Source organism: Bombus affinis, chromosome 6 (assembly GCF_024516045.1).
Source record: "Bombus affinis isolate iyBomAffi1 chromosome 6, iyBomAffi1.2, whole genome shotgun sequence".
Lineage (NCBI taxonomy): Eukaryota > Metazoa > Arthropoda > Insecta > Hymenoptera > Apidae > Bombus > Bombus affinis.
The window spans coordinates 10445898-10464903 of NC_066349.1; the positions used below are offsets into that span (position 1 = coordinate 10445898).

At 30.9% G+C, this 19006-nt stretch overlaps 4 protein-coding genes across 11 annotated transcripts; 2 read left to right on the forward strand and 2 right to left on the reverse strand.

The window, feature by feature from the left end:
• The first annotated feature begins 72 nt into the window (after positions 1-72).
• LOC126918120 (prohormone-4) lies at positions 73-7683 on the forward strand. Of its 4 annotated transcripts, none has more exons than XM_050725771.1 (5): positions 73-231; positions 296-602; positions 2735-2866; positions 3479-3631; positions 3719-7683. In XM_050725771.1, the coding sequence occupies exons 2-5, from the start codon at positions 473-475 to the stop codon at positions 3910-3912; spliced, it is 609 nt and encodes a 202-aa protein (XP_050581728.1). In that variant the 5' UTR covers positions 73-231; positions 296-472; the 3' UTR covers positions 3913-7683. The 4 variants fall into 4 exon arrangements, with proteins under 4 accessions (XP_050581728.1, XP_050581730.1, XP_050581729.1 ...); XM_050725773.1 differs by having other exon boundaries at positions 74-217; XM_050725772.1 differs by having other exon boundaries at positions 80-301; positions 363-602.
• Positions 7684-7961: 278 nt separating this feature from the next.
• Positions 7962-10638, reverse strand: LOC126918109 (NF-kappa-B-repressing factor). Its single transcript, XM_050725746.1, has 7 exons — positions 10155-10638; positions 9470-9603; positions 9125-9371; positions 8902-9028; positions 8658-8830; positions 8422-8595; positions 7962-8344 (listed from the first exon to the last, which is right to left on the reverse strand). Exons 1-7 carry the CDS (start codon positions 10328-10330, stop codon positions 8182-8184), a joined length of 1194 nt encoding a protein of 397 aa, XP_050581703.1. The 5' UTR covers positions 10331-10638; the 3' UTR covers positions 7962-8181.
• An 863-nt stretch (positions 10639-11501) lies between these two features.
• Positions 11502-12933, forward strand: LOC126918119 (28S ribosomal protein S2, mitochondrial). Of its 2 annotated transcripts, XM_050725769.1 has the most exons (4): positions 11502-11718; positions 11805-11955; positions 12047-12142; positions 12214-12933. In XM_050725769.1, the coding sequence occupies exons 2-4, from the start codon at positions 11919-11921 to the stop codon at positions 12870-12872; spliced, it is 792 nt and encodes a 263-aa protein (XP_050581726.1). In that variant the 5' UTR covers positions 11502-11718; positions 11805-11918; the 3' UTR covers positions 12873-12933. The 2 variants fall into 2 exon arrangements, with proteins under 2 accessions (XP_050581726.1, XP_050581725.1); XM_050725768.1 differs by having other exon boundaries at positions 11502-11955.
• LOC126918114 (dehydrogenase/reductase SDR family member 7) lies at positions 12918-18880 on the reverse strand. Of its 4 annotated transcripts, none has more exons than XM_050725758.1 (8): positions 18647-18880; positions 14574-14720; positions 14332-14484; positions 13987-14093; positions 13677-13916; positions 13481-13600; positions 13232-13401; positions 12918-13166 (listed from the first exon to the last, which is right to left on the reverse strand). In XM_050725758.1, the coding sequence occupies exons 2-8, from the start codon at positions 14695-14697 to the stop codon at positions 13079-13081; spliced, it is 1002 nt and encodes a 333-aa protein (XP_050581715.1). In that variant the 5' UTR covers positions 14698-14720; positions 18647-18880; the 3' UTR covers positions 12918-13078. The 4 variants fall into 4 exon arrangements, with proteins under 4 accessions (XP_050581715.1, XP_050581718.1, XP_050581716.1 ...); XM_050725761.1 differs by lacking the exon at positions 18647-18880 and adding an exon at positions 17361-17537; XM_050725759.1 differs by lacking the exon at positions 18647-18880 and adding an exon at positions 17137-17274.
• Positions 18881-19006: the final 126 nt, after the last annotated feature.

Here is a 19006-nt window from a genome sequence, read left to right on the forward strand (position 1 = left end):
CCACTACCTAGCTTGTGATTGTAAAGGGTAGTGGGGTGAGGGGGTATAATATGTAGTTGGTATGGGATGTATGGTATATGGTATATACGCAGGTGTGTTCACAGTGCTTGTGCACCCCGCGTCACGCGCCAGCCACTCGGTGTCGAAAAGAGACGGTGGGTGGCTGTGAAAATTAGAAAAAGTCAAAAGAGAGGAAGAAAAAGTGAAGCGGAATAAAGTATCCTTCTTTGCGTACGTGTATCTGTTCTATTTGAAGGGGTCAGTGTTTCGTCAACGATCGTCACTTTGATTACAGCATATTGTACGGTATCTCGCAGCTGGAGAAAGAAGCGAAGAAGTCTGACTTGTTCTCTTGTTAATAGAGGGTAGTTCATCTGTGTTCCTGTACTCAGGGTTACAACCAAAAGGGAAGGTCGCGAAGTGAAACACATTCGTCTCTTGAGAGTATAGTCTAACCGTCTGTCTGCTGAGAATGGTTCAGAGGTTCTGCACTAGCGTGGCTGCGCTTAGCCTCGCCCTGAGTGCTTGCGTTATTTTCCCCCGTGCTGTCATGGCGATCGACTTAAGTCGATTTTATGGTCACTTCAATACCAAACGTACAGGTAAGCGAATAATCGTGGCCGTTTTTCGAGTTTCCCAATAATCGTAGACATATGCAACCTTGATTTTCTTAGTCAACACATTTCATTAGAGTTACAGCTTTGTTTAGTCCATAGAATTTATAGTAGTCAATAACTAGCTATATAGTTTATTTTACGTGTTGTTTGCTTTATATAACTAGTTTTGCACATTTATGTATATGGAAAAATAGGTGTTATGGACCCATGTTTTCAAACACGACCGTAAAGAATTTTCATTACCGGTTGCAACTGTCATATCTCGAATCGGATCATATAGTATCGCGTAACGAGAAGTGAAAATGAGATATACTCCGAATATTAAAAAATTAAAAAGAGAAGATTTTGGAAGAATTCCGTTTATCCGAGCATATCAAACTATAAAACAATTCCTATGATGTTCCTTTCATCTGTCGTTATGTAGTTCCTATAATAGATCTAATATTTAAAAAACCGAAGTTGAGCTTCATTGAGTTGCCTCTGTATCATATTCAATTGTTCTTTCCATAATCTAGTTTCGACAAAAACAAATAAGTGCATATGTATGTTCGTTACAAGATATTCTCAACCATAGCAACTACAAATTAACTTGTTCGTATAAACGAAATACAGATAAGCAGAATTCCAGCCATTTCTTCATCCGTATATAATAGTTAGAACGATTCACGAACGTACGTATAAAATAGATATCGATAATGATCCATTTTCTTTGTAAAGTAATATCTACCATTTACCCAAACTCTACAATACATACCGTGTACATTTTAATCTTGATACGACGGCCCATTGTGTCGATGGATAACAACATTGAAGTGGCAATTTGAATCCACGTGGTACATTAAGCGCATCACGATTCATCTTCGTGACACGGCCTCTGTCCGTGGTTTATTCAACGCAACGTGGTAATCGACGCCAGCAATAAGCGTTACTTTATCAATGGCAAATTCCTTTGAGCAATAAACAGCGTGAAGTTCCTCGTAGTTAACAACTTGTTGCGAACTCGAATTACGTCGTTTCTGCAACTTACAGTGGCTGCGAAAAGTATGTACATACACATTTGCACGTACCCTTATTTTCCAATAAAGCGATTTTTTATCAAGTTTTGCTGCGATCCTTAAATTTTCATATTTCAATCTTATTCATATTTCAACAAGCAGAAAGGAATTCTAATATTCTAAAAAAACGTGAAGCGGGAAATCATGCATACCAATAAGAATTTGTTCATATTTGATTTAAATTTGGCATATCTTTTAACGTTAGAAAAATGCAATTGGGTCGAAAATGAGAGGAAGAACGTAAAAGAATTAGATCAATTTTAACTTTGGATGGTTTTTTCGTATCGTTAACAAATTTTTTAATTTCAGTAAAAAATATTTCAAAAATATATACAGCTAATACACGTAATTTATTATTTTAATTTTACATTAATGTTTCTCTTGGAACGTTAGAATGATACTTTCTGTTTGGATGTAAAGATTCGAAAATTATAGCAGGGTTAAATAATACATGTTATATTGCTCGGTCAATATCAGCCGCCCTGGCAACCACCAATTATTGGTGACTATGTATTCTAATTTGGGCATTGCCACTTACAAAGTTAATGCACACGCGCACACTGACAATCATATACGCGCGTGCTCTTGTATATGATTATATGTATGTATATGTGATATTCAACACGAATCGCACGCGACACGAAACAGGCATGTACAGTTTCTCACAAAAGTATTGGAACACTTGTAAACATATTTTACGAATATATGGCAGAAACGTATGTATCTTGTATTCTCTATATATATTTCTAGATTTGTTGAAATTTTACTAATATAATTGTGATTGTCGTATCTCAGTACAGTACTAATGAAATTTCAAAATGTTTTATAATATATAATATATACGTAAAAATTTTTTATGGTAATTGTCCTAATACTTTTGTGAACCATTGTATCTGATATAAATTTCATATATATTATACTATACAATTTATGTATCTTATGTACGTATATTACATATTTTACAAAATAAAAGTTTTATGATAACAGGTATAAAATAGTTACAAAAATAAAAAAAATCATTATTCTTATTATTATTATTTTAGTGATAATTCAATGTTACAGGAGATGCTTGTCGTCCCTACGAGCCATTCAAGTGTCCAGGGGACGGTATATGTATCTCGATTCAGTATCTCTGTGACGGAGCTCCCGACTGTCAAGATGGATACGACGAAGATTCACGTTTATGCACAGCTGGTAAAATTTCCTGTCCCTTAATTGATTCTATTACCGTCTATACGTAATAACCTTTTTGATCTTGTATTCATTTAAACATATTTCTTTGTTTCCTATTAAAACATTATTTTATTTCTCTATCTTCTTTCTTTCTCTTTCGCTATTTTCTTTTAGTGTTAACAGATAGAATGTTGCTAATTTCCCGTTAAAGAAAAGATTACAACTTCTATTAAACAGAGGAGACTAGTTCAGGGAACTCATCTCATGCAACAATGAAATAGGAACAAGGTTACGAGGAAGTTTCCATATGGCAGAAACGTATCGAGTTTCGGGTGTATCAGACGTCTGAATTATATTCGTCCCTAACTACTGTCCGGCTGCCTATCTATTAACAGACTATATGATCACTAGATCGAACCTATTATCTTTTGAGTTCCAACATCGATTCTCTGTTCCCTAGCTATAAAGTTGTATAAGTAGGAAATAATTACTGTGATATGTAGATATAGATATAAATTTGTATAATTTGTATAGAGTTGTATATGTAGTTGAAGAAAGAACCAGGATTAATGTTAACAAATGTTACGTATATTCGTGTAATGTTTGGGTGAAACGTTGTGTTGCTTGTTTTAGCAAAAAGACCACCGGTAGAGGAGACTGCTAGTTTCCTGCAGTCGTTGTTGGCAAGTCACGGTCCAAATTATCTCGAGAAATTGTTTGGAACGAAGGCACGGGATACGCTAAAGCCTCTTGGTGGCGTGAATACAGTTGCTATAGCGCTTTCTGGTAATTACTATAATTCTCATAAAGATAAATCGATCTAAGATTAATTTAGAGCATTAAATTTGAGAAAAGATAAATTCTAATTCGTAGAATCTCAGACGATCGAAGATTTTGGTGCAGCCTTGCATCTAATGCGCTCTGATTTGGAACACTTGCGCTCTGTGTTTATGGCGGTGGAGAATGGTGATTTAGGCATGTTGAAATCAATCGGTATCAAGGACTCAGAGCTGGGGGACGTGAAGTTTTTCCTGGAAAAGCTCGTCAAAACCGGTTTTCTCGACTGAATTGGCATTTTCTTGGAACGTCACGGCGGAGGCGCTATAACATTGGCTGTATCGTATTACAATCGCACTATCCTATCGCTTTGAAAGATTCTTTGGCAAGTCTCCTTTGCGAAATGATCGCCCCCTACTTCTTTCCTTCTTTTTTCCATCCCTTTTCTTCTCCTCTTCCACCATTTCAAGTTTCCTTGTCGCTTTCTTTCGGTGTCATCTTACTGCTCTCCTTACTTTTCAAAAAACACGTTGAGTGAGCACCGAGATAAGTTGGGAAGATATCTATCGTTACCGAGAGGCATGGGAGTACTGAATGTTTAAACTTTCCTTAAATGTCAAGGGTCGATGTTTGTATATCTGTGCACCTTTATCGATGCAACGTCACTCATTTTCGCGCTGCAATGGGCACGCGTTTTACTCCGATAAACGTTCTACTTTTTACACATATTACGTAGAATTAAAAACAAGAAAGACGAATTAAAGAAATGATGGCAATGTTTGACGATGAATAGGATGGTCGCGTATGGAGGCGATACGAGAGCTTTGTGATTACCAATCCCATTAAGTATATATATTTTACTGGAACATTCTATTCGACGTCATGTAATCTACGATCGATACTAATTAATTGTCGCTTTGGTTCCGTGACTAACATGACGTCGTCGACATGCAATCGTCATTCGAGACACGAAGAACTATATGAACACAAAGAGAGGAAACGTTTAGATATTTCGTTTATAGATTAATTTATTTCGTTTTAACGATATGTATGTAATATTCTAATTAGTAATTAACAATTTCAGAAAGATCCAAACTAGGAACGGGTTTGAAGATTTACTTTTGCTTTTGTAATTTCGTGCCTGGCGCAGCATACAAGAAACGAATAATTAATGGAATTTGATTTTACAACATTGTCAGACTCCCATTCTACTCGTATTTTATTACATTACCGAAGCTGTGCTTTGGTGGCTAATATTCGTGATATTGGAGATAATGACGTACATAAACTCATGCATGATGTAAGACCTGTCTAGCGGCTGGAACACTGCATGTGTTTTTCGCTACAGAAATTTTTGTGTACAATATACACACACACACACGCACACACACACACGCGCGCGCGCGCGCGCGCCCGTGCATACACGTTATCTATTGCATTTCTACATGCTTATGAAACCGGATAATTACTGCTGGTACAGTACCACATATAAAGGTCCTTCTACGGATTTCAGTTTCTTGTCGTATCGAGGTTGAGATGTTTCTAGATTTTGCACCAGTATCTCTTTGGCTAACATTTAGATTAATTAATATTTCACAGAACATTACAAGATATACTATTACCCACAGATAAGTAAGTGAGGGACAATCAGAAAAATGTCAAATAATACCTCTTCCAATATATACTCGAGAGAAGTTGCTTTGATACTTGAAGTACAAGGGAATGATTAGAACATGATTAAGAATCTGTAAGTATCTCTTTCTATAGAGTATAATAGTTACCGTTGGTTTTACCAACGAATGAAATGCTTGTATACGATTAATCCTCGTCGATACGGACCGAACGGAAATACGTAGACAAGCCTGATTCGCATCTAAAGATATTTTGTTAAACCGTTCAGTATGATTTAATCGTGTATCTTGTAGTATTGTAAAACACACGCGTTTTGACATGCTCTTTCGTTGGTGTAATATGTAATACGGGAAGATCGATGCAAAAACCTCCAACAATCGGAAGGACTTTGAATCGATTTTTCTACCTACATGCGATCTATATCGACTGTTATGTTATATTATCGACTGTTTCTGTTAGAATGCTACTGCGACACAAGATATAAATTCTGACTTCATTAAGAGAAAAATCAATGCAAAAGGACAAAAAGATTATCTCGATTAATTACGTTTCTGTTAATTTAATTTATGAGTCACGTTATAGAGGAATATAAATTTCTTGCTACTCAAACAATTGATCTTTAGTACAGTATAAATATACAAATCATTTATATCAAAGAATACATACAATTATACATACATGTACATGTACACACCTATACACGTATATGTATATAAAAATCTACATATACATATATTATATCTATTTTAAACATGAGAAGCGAAGCAGGTACAAATCGAGCATCGTATCGCGTTCCTTCAGGGTATAACGCGTCCTTTACTTAAGAATATGAAGGTGACGATGATGATGATGATGATGAAGAAACAAGTATACAATGCTATGATGTATTAATATTTTCATTACGGTAACGCAACACAACATATCAATATAGATACATATCAGTAATCTAATTTGGAGATGAATGCCGAATTCTCTCTGAAAGCCAGTTCTCTATTTTAGTCTTTTTAGGATTTGAAAATGAATAATTCACGAGTTTTAACGATAAAGTTCCCTTGTGAAATTTCGAAACTATAAATACATATCAAATAAAACGGAGAACGATTAAACGTGGCTTCACTCTGGAGAGACTTCAGTATAGTGATGAAATGCATCTCTATCTATTAAGCGTAATATCTTCTAGTCAACCAATAATATATCTTCTAATTAATGATAAATAAGTCTATATATATAATTACGTATCAACAGAGGAGTCACTTTTATCAGATAGTAGATATATATTATTTTGATATATAAAAGAAAAGCGAAGAAAAAATAATGAAAAGAGAGATGTGTAACATTCCCTCTAGATGTCAATTACGGTCCAAAGTAGGGCCTGGACCGAAGACAAAATCCCGAGGGAAGTTTGTGTAAGCTTTAGGTATCGAGACTTCTTTTAAAGGACCAAGGCGCTTCGAATCTCCGCTTCGTGAACGCCTTGATCCTTTCTAAACCCTCTCCTCTCCTCCTTTCCCTTTTATCCTCAATTTTGACGTGTTATATTTAAGATAAGACCGTTCATCTCCGGTGGTAATTGAAATTAATAAATTCAACACGTACAATGTGCGGCGCGGTATATTTCCATCGCTTTCAAGCGACGGGCTCTAAAATGCTTGTACATGCCACGTCTTCTCTCTATTCTTTACAGCGAATAATCATCAATTTGCTTCTTCCATATGATTTAAACCAAAGACAATCCATCACGTTTCATCTGTGTTTCGTTAATAATGTATTTTAAGTACTAGATATACATATATATTTGTCATTATATTATTCTATGATATTTTTATTAATCAGTATAGTACAGTTTTACTAATAGTAGTTTAATTGAATGTAGGATTTATTTTAATAAAGCATATTAGACAAATTGTAAACCATTGTAACAGAACATATCTACATAATCCGTCCATAATATTCAATTAAAAGGATTACCATATAAAATGAAAAAAGGAATGTTGCATTTTCAATTAGTGCAGAGAATATTTAAAATTGAAAAAATAGAATATTTTTTTTAATGGAGTTTTTGTTCGCAAAATATGTAACGTAGCGTGAACAAGCATTATCGGATGTTTCTGCCAGTCGATGAGGTGTACAGCGCATACACGTATACATATAATAACACTTTGACCATCTTAGTTATCGAGATTTAAAGAATGTGATAATGTAATAAAAAAAAAAATCACACGCCTTTGTATCTATGTTACTTTCGACTTCTGATTGTTCTACTGCCAAAGCATTCTTATTATACGGCAACTGCGACGTACCGTACACTTGTAAGCGACCTTGCTTCTTAAAGTTTTGTACTTCTATTAATTAAAACAAAATACATTGTTCTTGGAAATAAGTTCAGCGCGCGAACATCATTAAATAAAGTAAACGTTTCTTCAGTTTTATTTCACGAAATTGAAATTGTACCTGACCACATACATATATATCTTTCGTAATTATTGTAACCATTAAATTAATTCTATTTCTGCTTTCATAAAAACTTCTTTTTTCTACTGAATGAACATCGAAATCAAAATTGATCCAAGGAACATTTTTTGAGAAAGAGGATGCATTCAGAGAATCAGAATTTCATGGAGTTGTGCAATAGCAAGTAATATTTTTCCCAACTGTAAAAACACTCTTAGAAAATTACCTATTACGTAATAAATAAAGCAACAAAATATTTTAGATTTAATTTCTTTGATGGAATATTTTATTTGAATAATCAGTTTATATAATAAAAATTAAATATAAAAATAATATTAACAGTATTAGTATAATGTATGCTTTGAATTATGTATTTCAGTTTAATTTTCATAAAATACATAGATTTATTGCAACTGGTATTTATATCTAAACATAAAATTTATATGATGTATAGAAAGATAAGTTTATTATTTTATTTACAGTCCAGTTGGCTCTATTAACTGATATTTGTTAGTATTACCCCTAAAATTTTTTAGTTCCTCGACTAAGTCTTGTGGGTCTATTTTTTGGGAAACTATTAATGTTCGCTCATTTTTGGGACCATAACTATGCGATCTTAAACCGAGTTGTCTTGCAATCCTATAAAAAAATTGGAATGCATACTTAATATTTTTAATCCATCTGATTATTTCGAAAAATTGCATTAACGCACTTACTGATGGATTATTGCTCTTTCATCACTTGTAAAATCAACAGAAAATACTAGATCATTTCTCATGTCACCTGAAAGGTACTTTCTCATGATGTCTTTACATTTATTTCTTAAATCTTTTGCAGAGCAAGAATTTTGCTTTAATCCGAGACCTTCCCTACTCATTTGCTGTTGAATCCTGTAGATATAAAAGTAATATTTTTAAAATGTTTTACAAAACAAAATGAAGATTAAACTTACATAACAGGTTCTACTATTCCCTGTTGTGATTTACCAAGACCACCACCCGTCCAACCCATTAATTTCATTAATTTTCTTCCAATATTGTCATCAGAGATAGTGTCATCTTTCGATGTACTCTTAGTCATTGTCGTTGCAGTTACATTAGCATTCCTATTTATATTGTGTTTAATCTAAACATTAAAATAAAGCTTTAGTAGCAGCTCAATATATATGAAAATAAAAATGAATCTTTTTTATAAACCTTAATCGTATAATAATGCTTCTGTAGTTCATGTAATCCAAAAATGGATGCTTCTTTCTTCGCTGACTTTTGGTTAGAACTATAAGCTTCCGCTAACAGTTTTGAATTTATAAAAATATAACATTTACTATAAAAGAAAAAGAAAGAAATAAGAAGATAATCCTGAGGAACAAGAAAAAAGAAAGGAAAGGAAAAGATATATATATGTATACTGTATACATACTAAGAGTCCTTAATTTTATCAAATTTCCATTCTAAATTTCCACCTGACATACTGACTGCATTAGTAAGTATATTTTGTGGTATATCTCCAACCCTTTCTATTATAACAATATTGCCAAATGGAGCCTCCTCTAATTTCCTTCGTTTCACAGGTACTTTATTAGATGATAAATTATGTGACAACTTTGTGTTTTGTAATTGTGTTGATGTTTTGGTTGTATCGGATGACGTTGTTGAAGCAATTCTTCCTAAAAAATTATTCTTTAAAAAATGCACTTAAAGGACAGATTTTCTTACGCTTATTTCATACTCATCGCACGGTAGAACTCACAGCTCTTAGATATACCTTTAACCTTTGAACTAGCAGCATCCGAAGCTTTCACAACTGTTCTTTGCAGTTTAATTTTTCGTTTTTCTCTATATTCACCAACAATATCTTGAGCTAATTCTGCAATTAATTGCATCGTCTCTTTAGGATACCTAAAAGTAAATGTTATTAGAATATATGTAAAACTACTCATAAAAATACTTGAGCTAACCAATGACATTCGATTGGCAGCTAATAAATGCACCCACAGCAAATACATTTTGTTTATGTCTATTGCTTTATCTCATTGAACAGATTATACAATATATTTAATGAGAACATATATTGATAAAAAATTAGTATGCAGCACGAATAGCCATCTTAGATATATCTAAATAGATCCCATTAAATACTGTGACTTATTAATACAATAAATAATTGCCTATTTAAATACTTGTATAATTTTTGCAAAATTCATACTTGTATCTTGTAGCATCTATGTATATTTCCAAATTTGTTTGAAATTTTATCAACATAATCATGATACTCAAGTCTCATTTACAGTGTTAATGAAGTTTGCAAATGTTTCATATAACAGGTATAATACACTTATAAAAGATTTCTACGGGTTTGAATATTTTTGTGAGTTACAATATACAAACATATAATAAAACAAACTGTAAATTAATAAAACATAGATATCATATTTTAGATACGACACTACCTGCATCCAAGCAATTCCACGTTTGTAAATACTTGAGCTAAACACACAAGTTCATCTTCCGGAAATTTATCCTTATGGGCTAAAAGAAATTTGCGTCTAAGTTCCCAATGTTCGTCACATTCATGTTCTGTCTTATATCGTTCTACGTCCCAATCATCTTCGCCGCTCATTTTCATCACAATATCATACGTTTTATATGACAAATTACAAATTCATACATAAACACATTGGATGTGTACCATTTATTAAAAGTTGCATAAAACTTTCCTGTAGATGTCTTATTAAAAGTACTTCAAACACTTTTGTCTGATTTATATGAAATACGTTACAAGACAGAAATATATTTAAAAATTTCAATATTAAGAAATAACATATTATCGCAAAATGGCTTAAACAGCAATAACACCATAGACGAAATATAATATAGATTTGAGATCTTAGAAAAGCTTAGAACTTAAGAAATTAATTAAGATTGATTTCTTAATCATAAGCAAATTTAAAGTCGTCCGATTGGTGGATCATGAAGCACTATAATCACCTAGCGATGGAAAAATTATAGTATATCTTTATAATTATATCTTTATAAGGAAAATAAAAAACAAATTTTTCGGTCTGTAAGGTAAATTCTTGAACTATTCAGGAATTAAATTAAGCCTTTAACTCTTAAAAATGTTTCATGTATAATATCATTCCGATTTTCTATTGATTGGTATTAGTTTATTTTCTGCTTCATGACAATAATTTACAAATTTGCCGAAGGATGGAGTTATTCGGGAACTGCTTTATTTCATCATACTATTTTCTTATTCTCAGATGCTGCAGTCTCATTCGCATGCATTTCGTTAGTCTTCCTTTTCAAATATTCTGATTTATACCGTTACATCTTCCAACCACAGCACAGCTTAGATGTCCTATGTAATTTATTAATTATATGCAACTAATGTAAAATGCTTTATTTTGTGCACCGTGACGCCTTCTACCAGCGAGTCAGTGGTTGTAACATGGAACAAAATTTTTAATTGATAGAGAGTGCTAGTTTTTGACATAAGATATGGCATTTTACGCCAATTCTATGTAATGAATTAATTACGTACGGAATCGGAATAATATTATACAGAGAATATTTCTGAGAGAAAGCTTAACTTAATTCCTGAATAGTTCAAGAATACACCTTTGTAATTTTCTCATAAAAAGATTAGTTCCAACTCTTTACAACTAGGTGGTGATAGTATTTTCTAATTGGCCCGCAAATTAGAAAAAGAACTATTTCCATTGCTGCATGTTGGTTTTGGAATATAGTATCTTCGTGCTGAGAATACTTTTCATAGCACAACAAATATGGTAGATATTTAGGAAAACCGTGTTTATTTAACTGGTTCACCCTATACATACATATATCGTAGTAATACATATGTATCGTGAACTGGTGTGCGAAGTTGAAACTAGTTCTTTTTTGTGTACATAGATATATGAAATTACATAGGAATATTTCTATATATACTTCTATATATTAGATCAATGTGCCGAAATTAATGATAAAAAATATAAGTAACATAATCTGAATGTAATTAATAAAATATGTATTGCATTTATATCGACTTCCGATTTAAATATTAAAGAAAATAAATTTCATTTATTTAATTTTAACAGCAGTGAAGCTTCTTAACCTATGGCATAGAAAAAGATTTAAATAAGTCTGTTTTAGCAATAAATGTACATGACATAATTATCTGTCGATAGTATAGAAAATTAAAAGTATACGCAATGACTTCTATTGTTACACGAACAATTTCATCTAAACGTAAATATCTCTCTCTTCCTCTCATTCACTTTTTTATTGTTTAAATGTTTCTTCAAGTTATTGTAAACTTTAAGCATGTTGTTTATTACAGTATGGAGAGATTGGAGTGTTTTGCGACCATTACTCACATATTGCTCAAAGCATAAATTATCCACAAAACCTGAGCTGCAACAAGAAATTAAAGATGGTAAAATTTTTATATCTTACATACTTGTTTTTATTTTTTTTCTGAATAAAATATAAATTTATATATTTCAGTTTCAAACACAGAGAGTCTAGAAGATATAAATCCATTGAGTCATCCAGATTTTTTTCATGTTTATGATATGTTTACTGTCAAAGACTTGTTTGATGCAAGAGTACATTTTGGTCACAAAGAAGGTTCTTTAAATGATCATATGAGACCTTTTATATTCGGATCTAGGCTAGGTCACTTAATAATCGATTTAGATCAAACCGCTGAACTTTTACGACAAGCATTAAATTTTACAGCCCACATAGCTTCCAGAAATGGAATAATTTTGTTCATAGCAAGAAATTCTCAAATTTCTTATCTTGTAGAAGAGACTGCAAAGCAATGTCAAGAGTATGCTCATACAAGATTTTGGAAGCCTGGAACATTTACAAATACCAAATGTGAATTTGGAGCTGTTACTAGATTGCCAGATTTGTGTATATTTTTGAATACCATGCAGTCTGTTGTTGAACAACACACAGCAGTGATCCATGCAGCTAAAATGTGTATTCCAACAATTGGTATTGTAGACACAAATTGCGATCCTAAACTTATAACATATCCAGTTCCTGGAAATGATGACACACCTTGCGCCATAGAGTTGTATTGCAAATTATTTAAGGAAGCAGTAATGAGAGGCAAGAAATATAAGAATGAAATGCTTGCAAGGGATAAAATATGATTTCTGATCGAATACTATCAATGTGTAAAAATTTTATAAGTAAAGTTTTTAATTATGAAAATATTGTTTTTATTGAATTTATATAGTAAATATGACAAAGTTAAAAGTTGCACAAAGCTACAATATTAAATTAGTGAATCAGAAATGAGTTGAATGAAAACAACATAATATATAATGTATATTGAAGTATAAAAAAAAATGTATATTTATTGTGTTTCTTTTGTATTTGTTTTAATAGTTGTTTCATTATCTCTCAAACGATGCATAAATTTTGCTCCCAGATACTTTATTATCCTAAAACATAAAATAATTTTATAAAATATCTAAATAGAAATTTTGGTAAATCTAAAGTAACATACCATAATCCAATATTTGGATAATAAATTCCAAGGTATACCAGCTGTAATATAAGTGGTTTGCAAATCCACACTTCAGAAAGCTTGTTTGCTATTGCAATTCCCATCAGTGTAGCACAACGTTCTACACTCACTTTATTTGCTGGATCTTCTTTCACATTTTCTCCATATTTCTATAAAGTAGAGATACACGAAAAAGAACTATAAATAGTTAATAATGTCAATACATTATACTTAACAATACATACATACTTCACCACTTTTATCAGTGAATGCTTCCATCAAAAAATTAGTACATACTGGCCCTGGACATACAATTGTAATTGGTATATTTTTATCAATTTTTTCTAAAGCAAAAGTTTTACAATAACCCTGTGTATAATAAATATTTTATATATATACAGATAGATTAGCGATTATACGATTATAATTAAAGTATTATACGCACATGTAATGCAAATTTATTTGCACAATATGTAGCAGAAAATGGTGATGCCGTAACACCAGCAATGCTTGAAGTGAATACAAAATGACCTGCACCTACTTTGAAAAAATATTTTGCTACTAATCTAGATAAAGCTATTGGTGAAAATACATTCAAGTCAAACATTTCTTTGTCAACGGATATGTCAATATTCTCCCATAATGCTCGTTGTGATCGTCCTGCATTATTTACAAGTATATCCAACTAAAATTGATTTAGTGTATAATTAAAGTATAATGTAATAGATGATCACAATAATAAAATATGTATTTACTTTGCCAAATTTAGTGATGATATTATTAAGCGCTGACTCATGACCATTTACATCACAAATATTTAGAACTAGCACTTCAATGTCTGAACTTCTTAAATTTGTATTTTCTAAAAATAAATGAATTAGTATATTAAATTTGTGCAAAGGTATGAGGATAATTAATAATAGAAATTATAATAATAGAAATATTATAATATAATTATAAATAATAATATAATTAATTATAATTTAATTATATTATATTATAATTATATTATAATATAATTAAATATTATAATATAAAATATAAATATAGAATATTATAATAATAGAAATAATAACTATTATTATCAAATACTTATTTACTTTGCAAGCAATTAACTTTTACTTTTTCCAATTCAGCTTCCCTTCGTGCTGACAAAATTAATTTGCATCCAGCCTCTGCCAAAACATATGCAAGATGTTCTCCAATTCCACTTGATGCTCCTGTTATCCATACTACTTTGTCTCTTAAAGTATCTAGCAAAAATGTTAAAAATATACTTAAAAAGAAACCTTAACAATGCATATCATAAATACTTTTTTTGAAAAATATTCATAATTATTACTTGCAGGTTTGCCAAATTTTTCATAGATAGCAAGATGTAAGTCACAATCAAGGAACCAAGGGCAAATAATGTAAATGAGACTATAAATTATAGTTATTAAGCCAATGATAGCTAAAAGATCCATATTACTAAATTATATAATTGAATCTGAAAAAAGTGAACATGAAAAGGTATTATATTTTAATCACATATTTTTGTTTTAAGAGATTTTTTTTAAATCAGTATGCAATATATTAAATCTCATGTATTTTTTAAATTTATACCAACTATTGGTCATATTAGGTTATTCGAAAAGTTTCTTTCGTTTTATAAGGAAATAATAAACGCACTATGTTTTTTGTTTTATATTAGTTTATTGAATTATGCACGAACGTAATAATAGAAATATAACGAAATGGATCATACTTAATTCAATAAAATAATATAAAACAGAAATTGTTGTACATTTATTATCATCTTATGAAACGAAAGAAACTTTTCGGACAACCTATACTTTACAATGATTCATATTTAATTATAAAATAAAGTTCATCTGTACTTACAATTAAATCGGTTATAGAAATCCGATTAATATAAAATCAAATTAAATAATTTCAAATGATTAATATTAATATTCAAATAGAACCTTTATTAGTGCAAAAAGAAACTGATATTATTAATCGAAGTATGTATGTACTTGTAGAGATATCTGTAGAGATTAATGTAAAGATAAACACGCTTTACTTATATAATTAATTATTCTAATGTTTATTCTTTTTTATATTTTATTAGTTTACCAGAAATGACAAATCAGATTTGTATTTCATCGTACACATAATGAAGTGATAATTATAGTACAATCAGGTACAAAATATAAGTCGAAAATGTAGAATAACATTCTTCCTTATAGCGCTTTGTTTTAGAAAAAATCGAATTTGAAAATTTGTTGAAAATTAATTTGATTAAATATCAACTAGGTAAGAGAAAACAATCAAAGGAAGTTTTTATACACGTGAAAATAAGTAGAAAATATAAAATAAAATTTTCCCATTTAAGACCTCGTTTTTCAGAAAATGGAATTTAAAAGTTTTTAATTATGAACTGATCTTATACTCGTATGATACATATTGAAATTTATTTTTCTCGAAATCGAAGCCTCAAATGAAAAAATGTTATGTTTTCTTATTTTTTAATGGAGAACGGCCTTCTGGCTGATTGTACTACGATTATCGTCCTACCTTGAAGGAAATGTATATACATCTATGATGACATAAGTGAGAAACGTTAAAACCAGAATGTGGAATCATGTAGGGTAAAACTATTACACATTATATTACATACAATATTTAATAATAATATTACGCGTAATATTGTAAATATATAATATTTTAACCCAAATAGCATACGAAAAAATATTTAATATATGTATACATGAGAGAAATATTCAAGTAAAATAAAACGTTTTAATTTGTCTTTCGATTTATTATTAACAGCATTTATGATTACAACTATAGCATAGTATTGCTATAATTATTACAGCTTTTAGCTATTTATATAAGACAAAATACGTAAAGGATATTTATATGATCGATTCTAGACATGAAAATGAGAAAAGTTCCTACCAAAAAACATTTTTTTAGGCTTATTTTCCAAATCATAATATTATTTTACGCTAGATATATGAATCAACTGATGAACCTTCCTCTCTATCTCACTCATACTTGATGTTTCTCATTCAGATCTCAACGAGATGAGACGAACTCAAAGAGATGACATAGGACATGGATAGAATTTTGACTGTCGATTAGTATGTAACAGTTAATGATCATATCGATTATAAACCTACCATTATACTGGTAACTATGATAACCATAACTATGATAGCCTGGTATGTAACCATTTTTAATAATATTTTTATATGACATTTCTTGTTTGGTTATGCTCATAGAATACATCTACGAAATACGTAACGTAACGTAAAGTGTAATAGCTGGATATTATCGAAAATATCAGTAACACAAAAACGTGTTGTTAAGACGACTTGAAGTATTGTAGGGAGCACAATTTTTCGTATAATTAAGTTCAAAATTTCATATAATCAAGGTTGCCACCTTTCTTTTATATAGAACTATATATATTTTGATATACATCGGTGTAGTCTACATTAAAATCAATCCAACGATTATAATTATTCGAGGACAAAATCACTTTTATAGAAATATTTGGTATCTTGAACTGTAATAATCATTCATGGTGTGAATCTTGAACTGTAATAATCATGAATTGGTGTTTTGCTTATAATCTTTTGTTAAAACTATATTTAATATTAGATATTAAATTTTGTATGATCATTTTGATTTGTATATGGTGACATCTACATAGTAGAGGAAGTATAGCTCGCGATATTATAATATATGGAAATCTGCCACTCTTAATTAAAGCCTATAAAATACAAATGATAAGAAAACGAAGTTCGCAAACAGGATACAGAACAAAACGGTAAGCACTTTGTTAATTAGAACGATAATTATAACAACAGAAAGGAAATAAACCAATTTAAATTGAATTTTATCGTTAAACTTACTCTCAGTCACATTTGTTTAACTCGTGAGTTGTTTAACTCTTCAATCAAATTTGATTGACGTTAATATTGCGTTTTTGTCAACAGAGCAAAAAGTTGCCAGTAAAACTGACAAAAATAAATAATTTACGTAAGTTTCGATTACCACTTTCTCGTTCTCTCTTTCCCCGATTAACTAATAGGTTATCAAAATTAATAAACAAGTTACATTATTCCAGAATACGCACATGCTCAGGACTGGCCATTTGTTAATTACGAGTCAGACATATAGGAAATATTCGATGATTGCACAACTGCACAAAAAGATTCTCTGCATAATTGCACAGTTGTCATTCCTACTAAAGGAACAGGTTCGCCTAATGCACCTTGAAAGTTGACGGCTTGTCGCGGTTAAGTAATGTAACATGATTGAATGTCAGATATCGCTGATACAATATATACAGATACCAATTCCAAAGTACAACTTTTTTATTGTTGACTTTTTTAAAATTAAACGTTTACTAACATATCTGTACGATTTGTCTGATTAAAATGAGATCAAACACGATATAATTTGAATTATATGTACTTATTGATATGTATATAATTATCATTTATTAAGTAGGCAAATATGCTCCAAATCATATCGTGCTTGGTGTCATTTTAATCAGAAAAATGTAAGAAACATATTGGTTAAAGTTTCATCGATCACAAATCAAAAATAAGAAAGTTTGATTTTTTAGTTAAAAGTATCAGCTTATCGCGGGCCTTTAACATTACCTGAATGCTTTGACTCTCAGTCCCTCTTTCTCTTTGATTCGCGTAATCCTTTTCTATGTTCAACACGTCTAAGATTTCAGTTTCGAGAAATAGGAGCATTTTTACCTCTACATAAATGCAACATTTGAATCCCGATTTTTGTGCAATTACTGAATGTTTCATGACTATTCGGCTTGACTTTTTTTTTCGAACGTGACAAGAAAAAACGCAAAAAATGAAAAGAATGAATACGAGAGGCTGGCTGTCGAGCAGCATTACATCAGGATTTCTAGTACCAGAGTATGATAGCAATTATGCATATTCTATTCGTTTCTTACTGAATGATGTCACTGTTTATTCGACCACAAACATTTATGACTAGCCGTTTTTACGGATTTCTTACTCGTTCTCAAATTTTTCACTGTGTAGGTGAGTTCAAATAAAGAAGAGAGAATATGTGGTAAGTTGCTTATTTTGAATCAGAAATCAGTTACTTATTTATCGGAACCAAAAAAAACTGTACTATGCGGTTGAATTTCATGAGTTTGCAATAAAACTTTTCCAATATTGAAATTATATTCAATGGAAAAAAAGAAAGATATATCTTTCACATTCAAAGATACAACAGTTTTTACTACGAACATTAATTGACTATGAATTTATAATATATTTGGAAAAGGTGAGTTAATTTTGATCGATTTTAAATTGATTATTAATTATCGACAGATGGAACTGCCTTTTTATTGCAACAATGTCTCCAATTTTTAAAACTTACATAGATTTATCAATGATGATCGTATTCCTAACCGTCACTCGTGGTATTACAGTATCGCAGACAGATCGTTTTATATAACCGGTGAAATATACACAATGTTAGTGAGAAGCACATAGTTCTTATCAAGCAGTGAGTTCTAGAAACGTCGATTTGCCTTCAGTCTGTTATTTTATCCACACAAAAAAGGTGACATACGCGATTATAGGCGCAAACGATGGCGTGATCCGAGCGTAGTGGGGGTCGGCTCCCAGAGAAGGCGAAGAAAAAATCGAGGGGTAATCAGTATCATTTGAAGATTCAAACGTTATTCATCGAGAGGTCCAGACGATTAGTCTAACGAATGTATCGAGAGATATTATA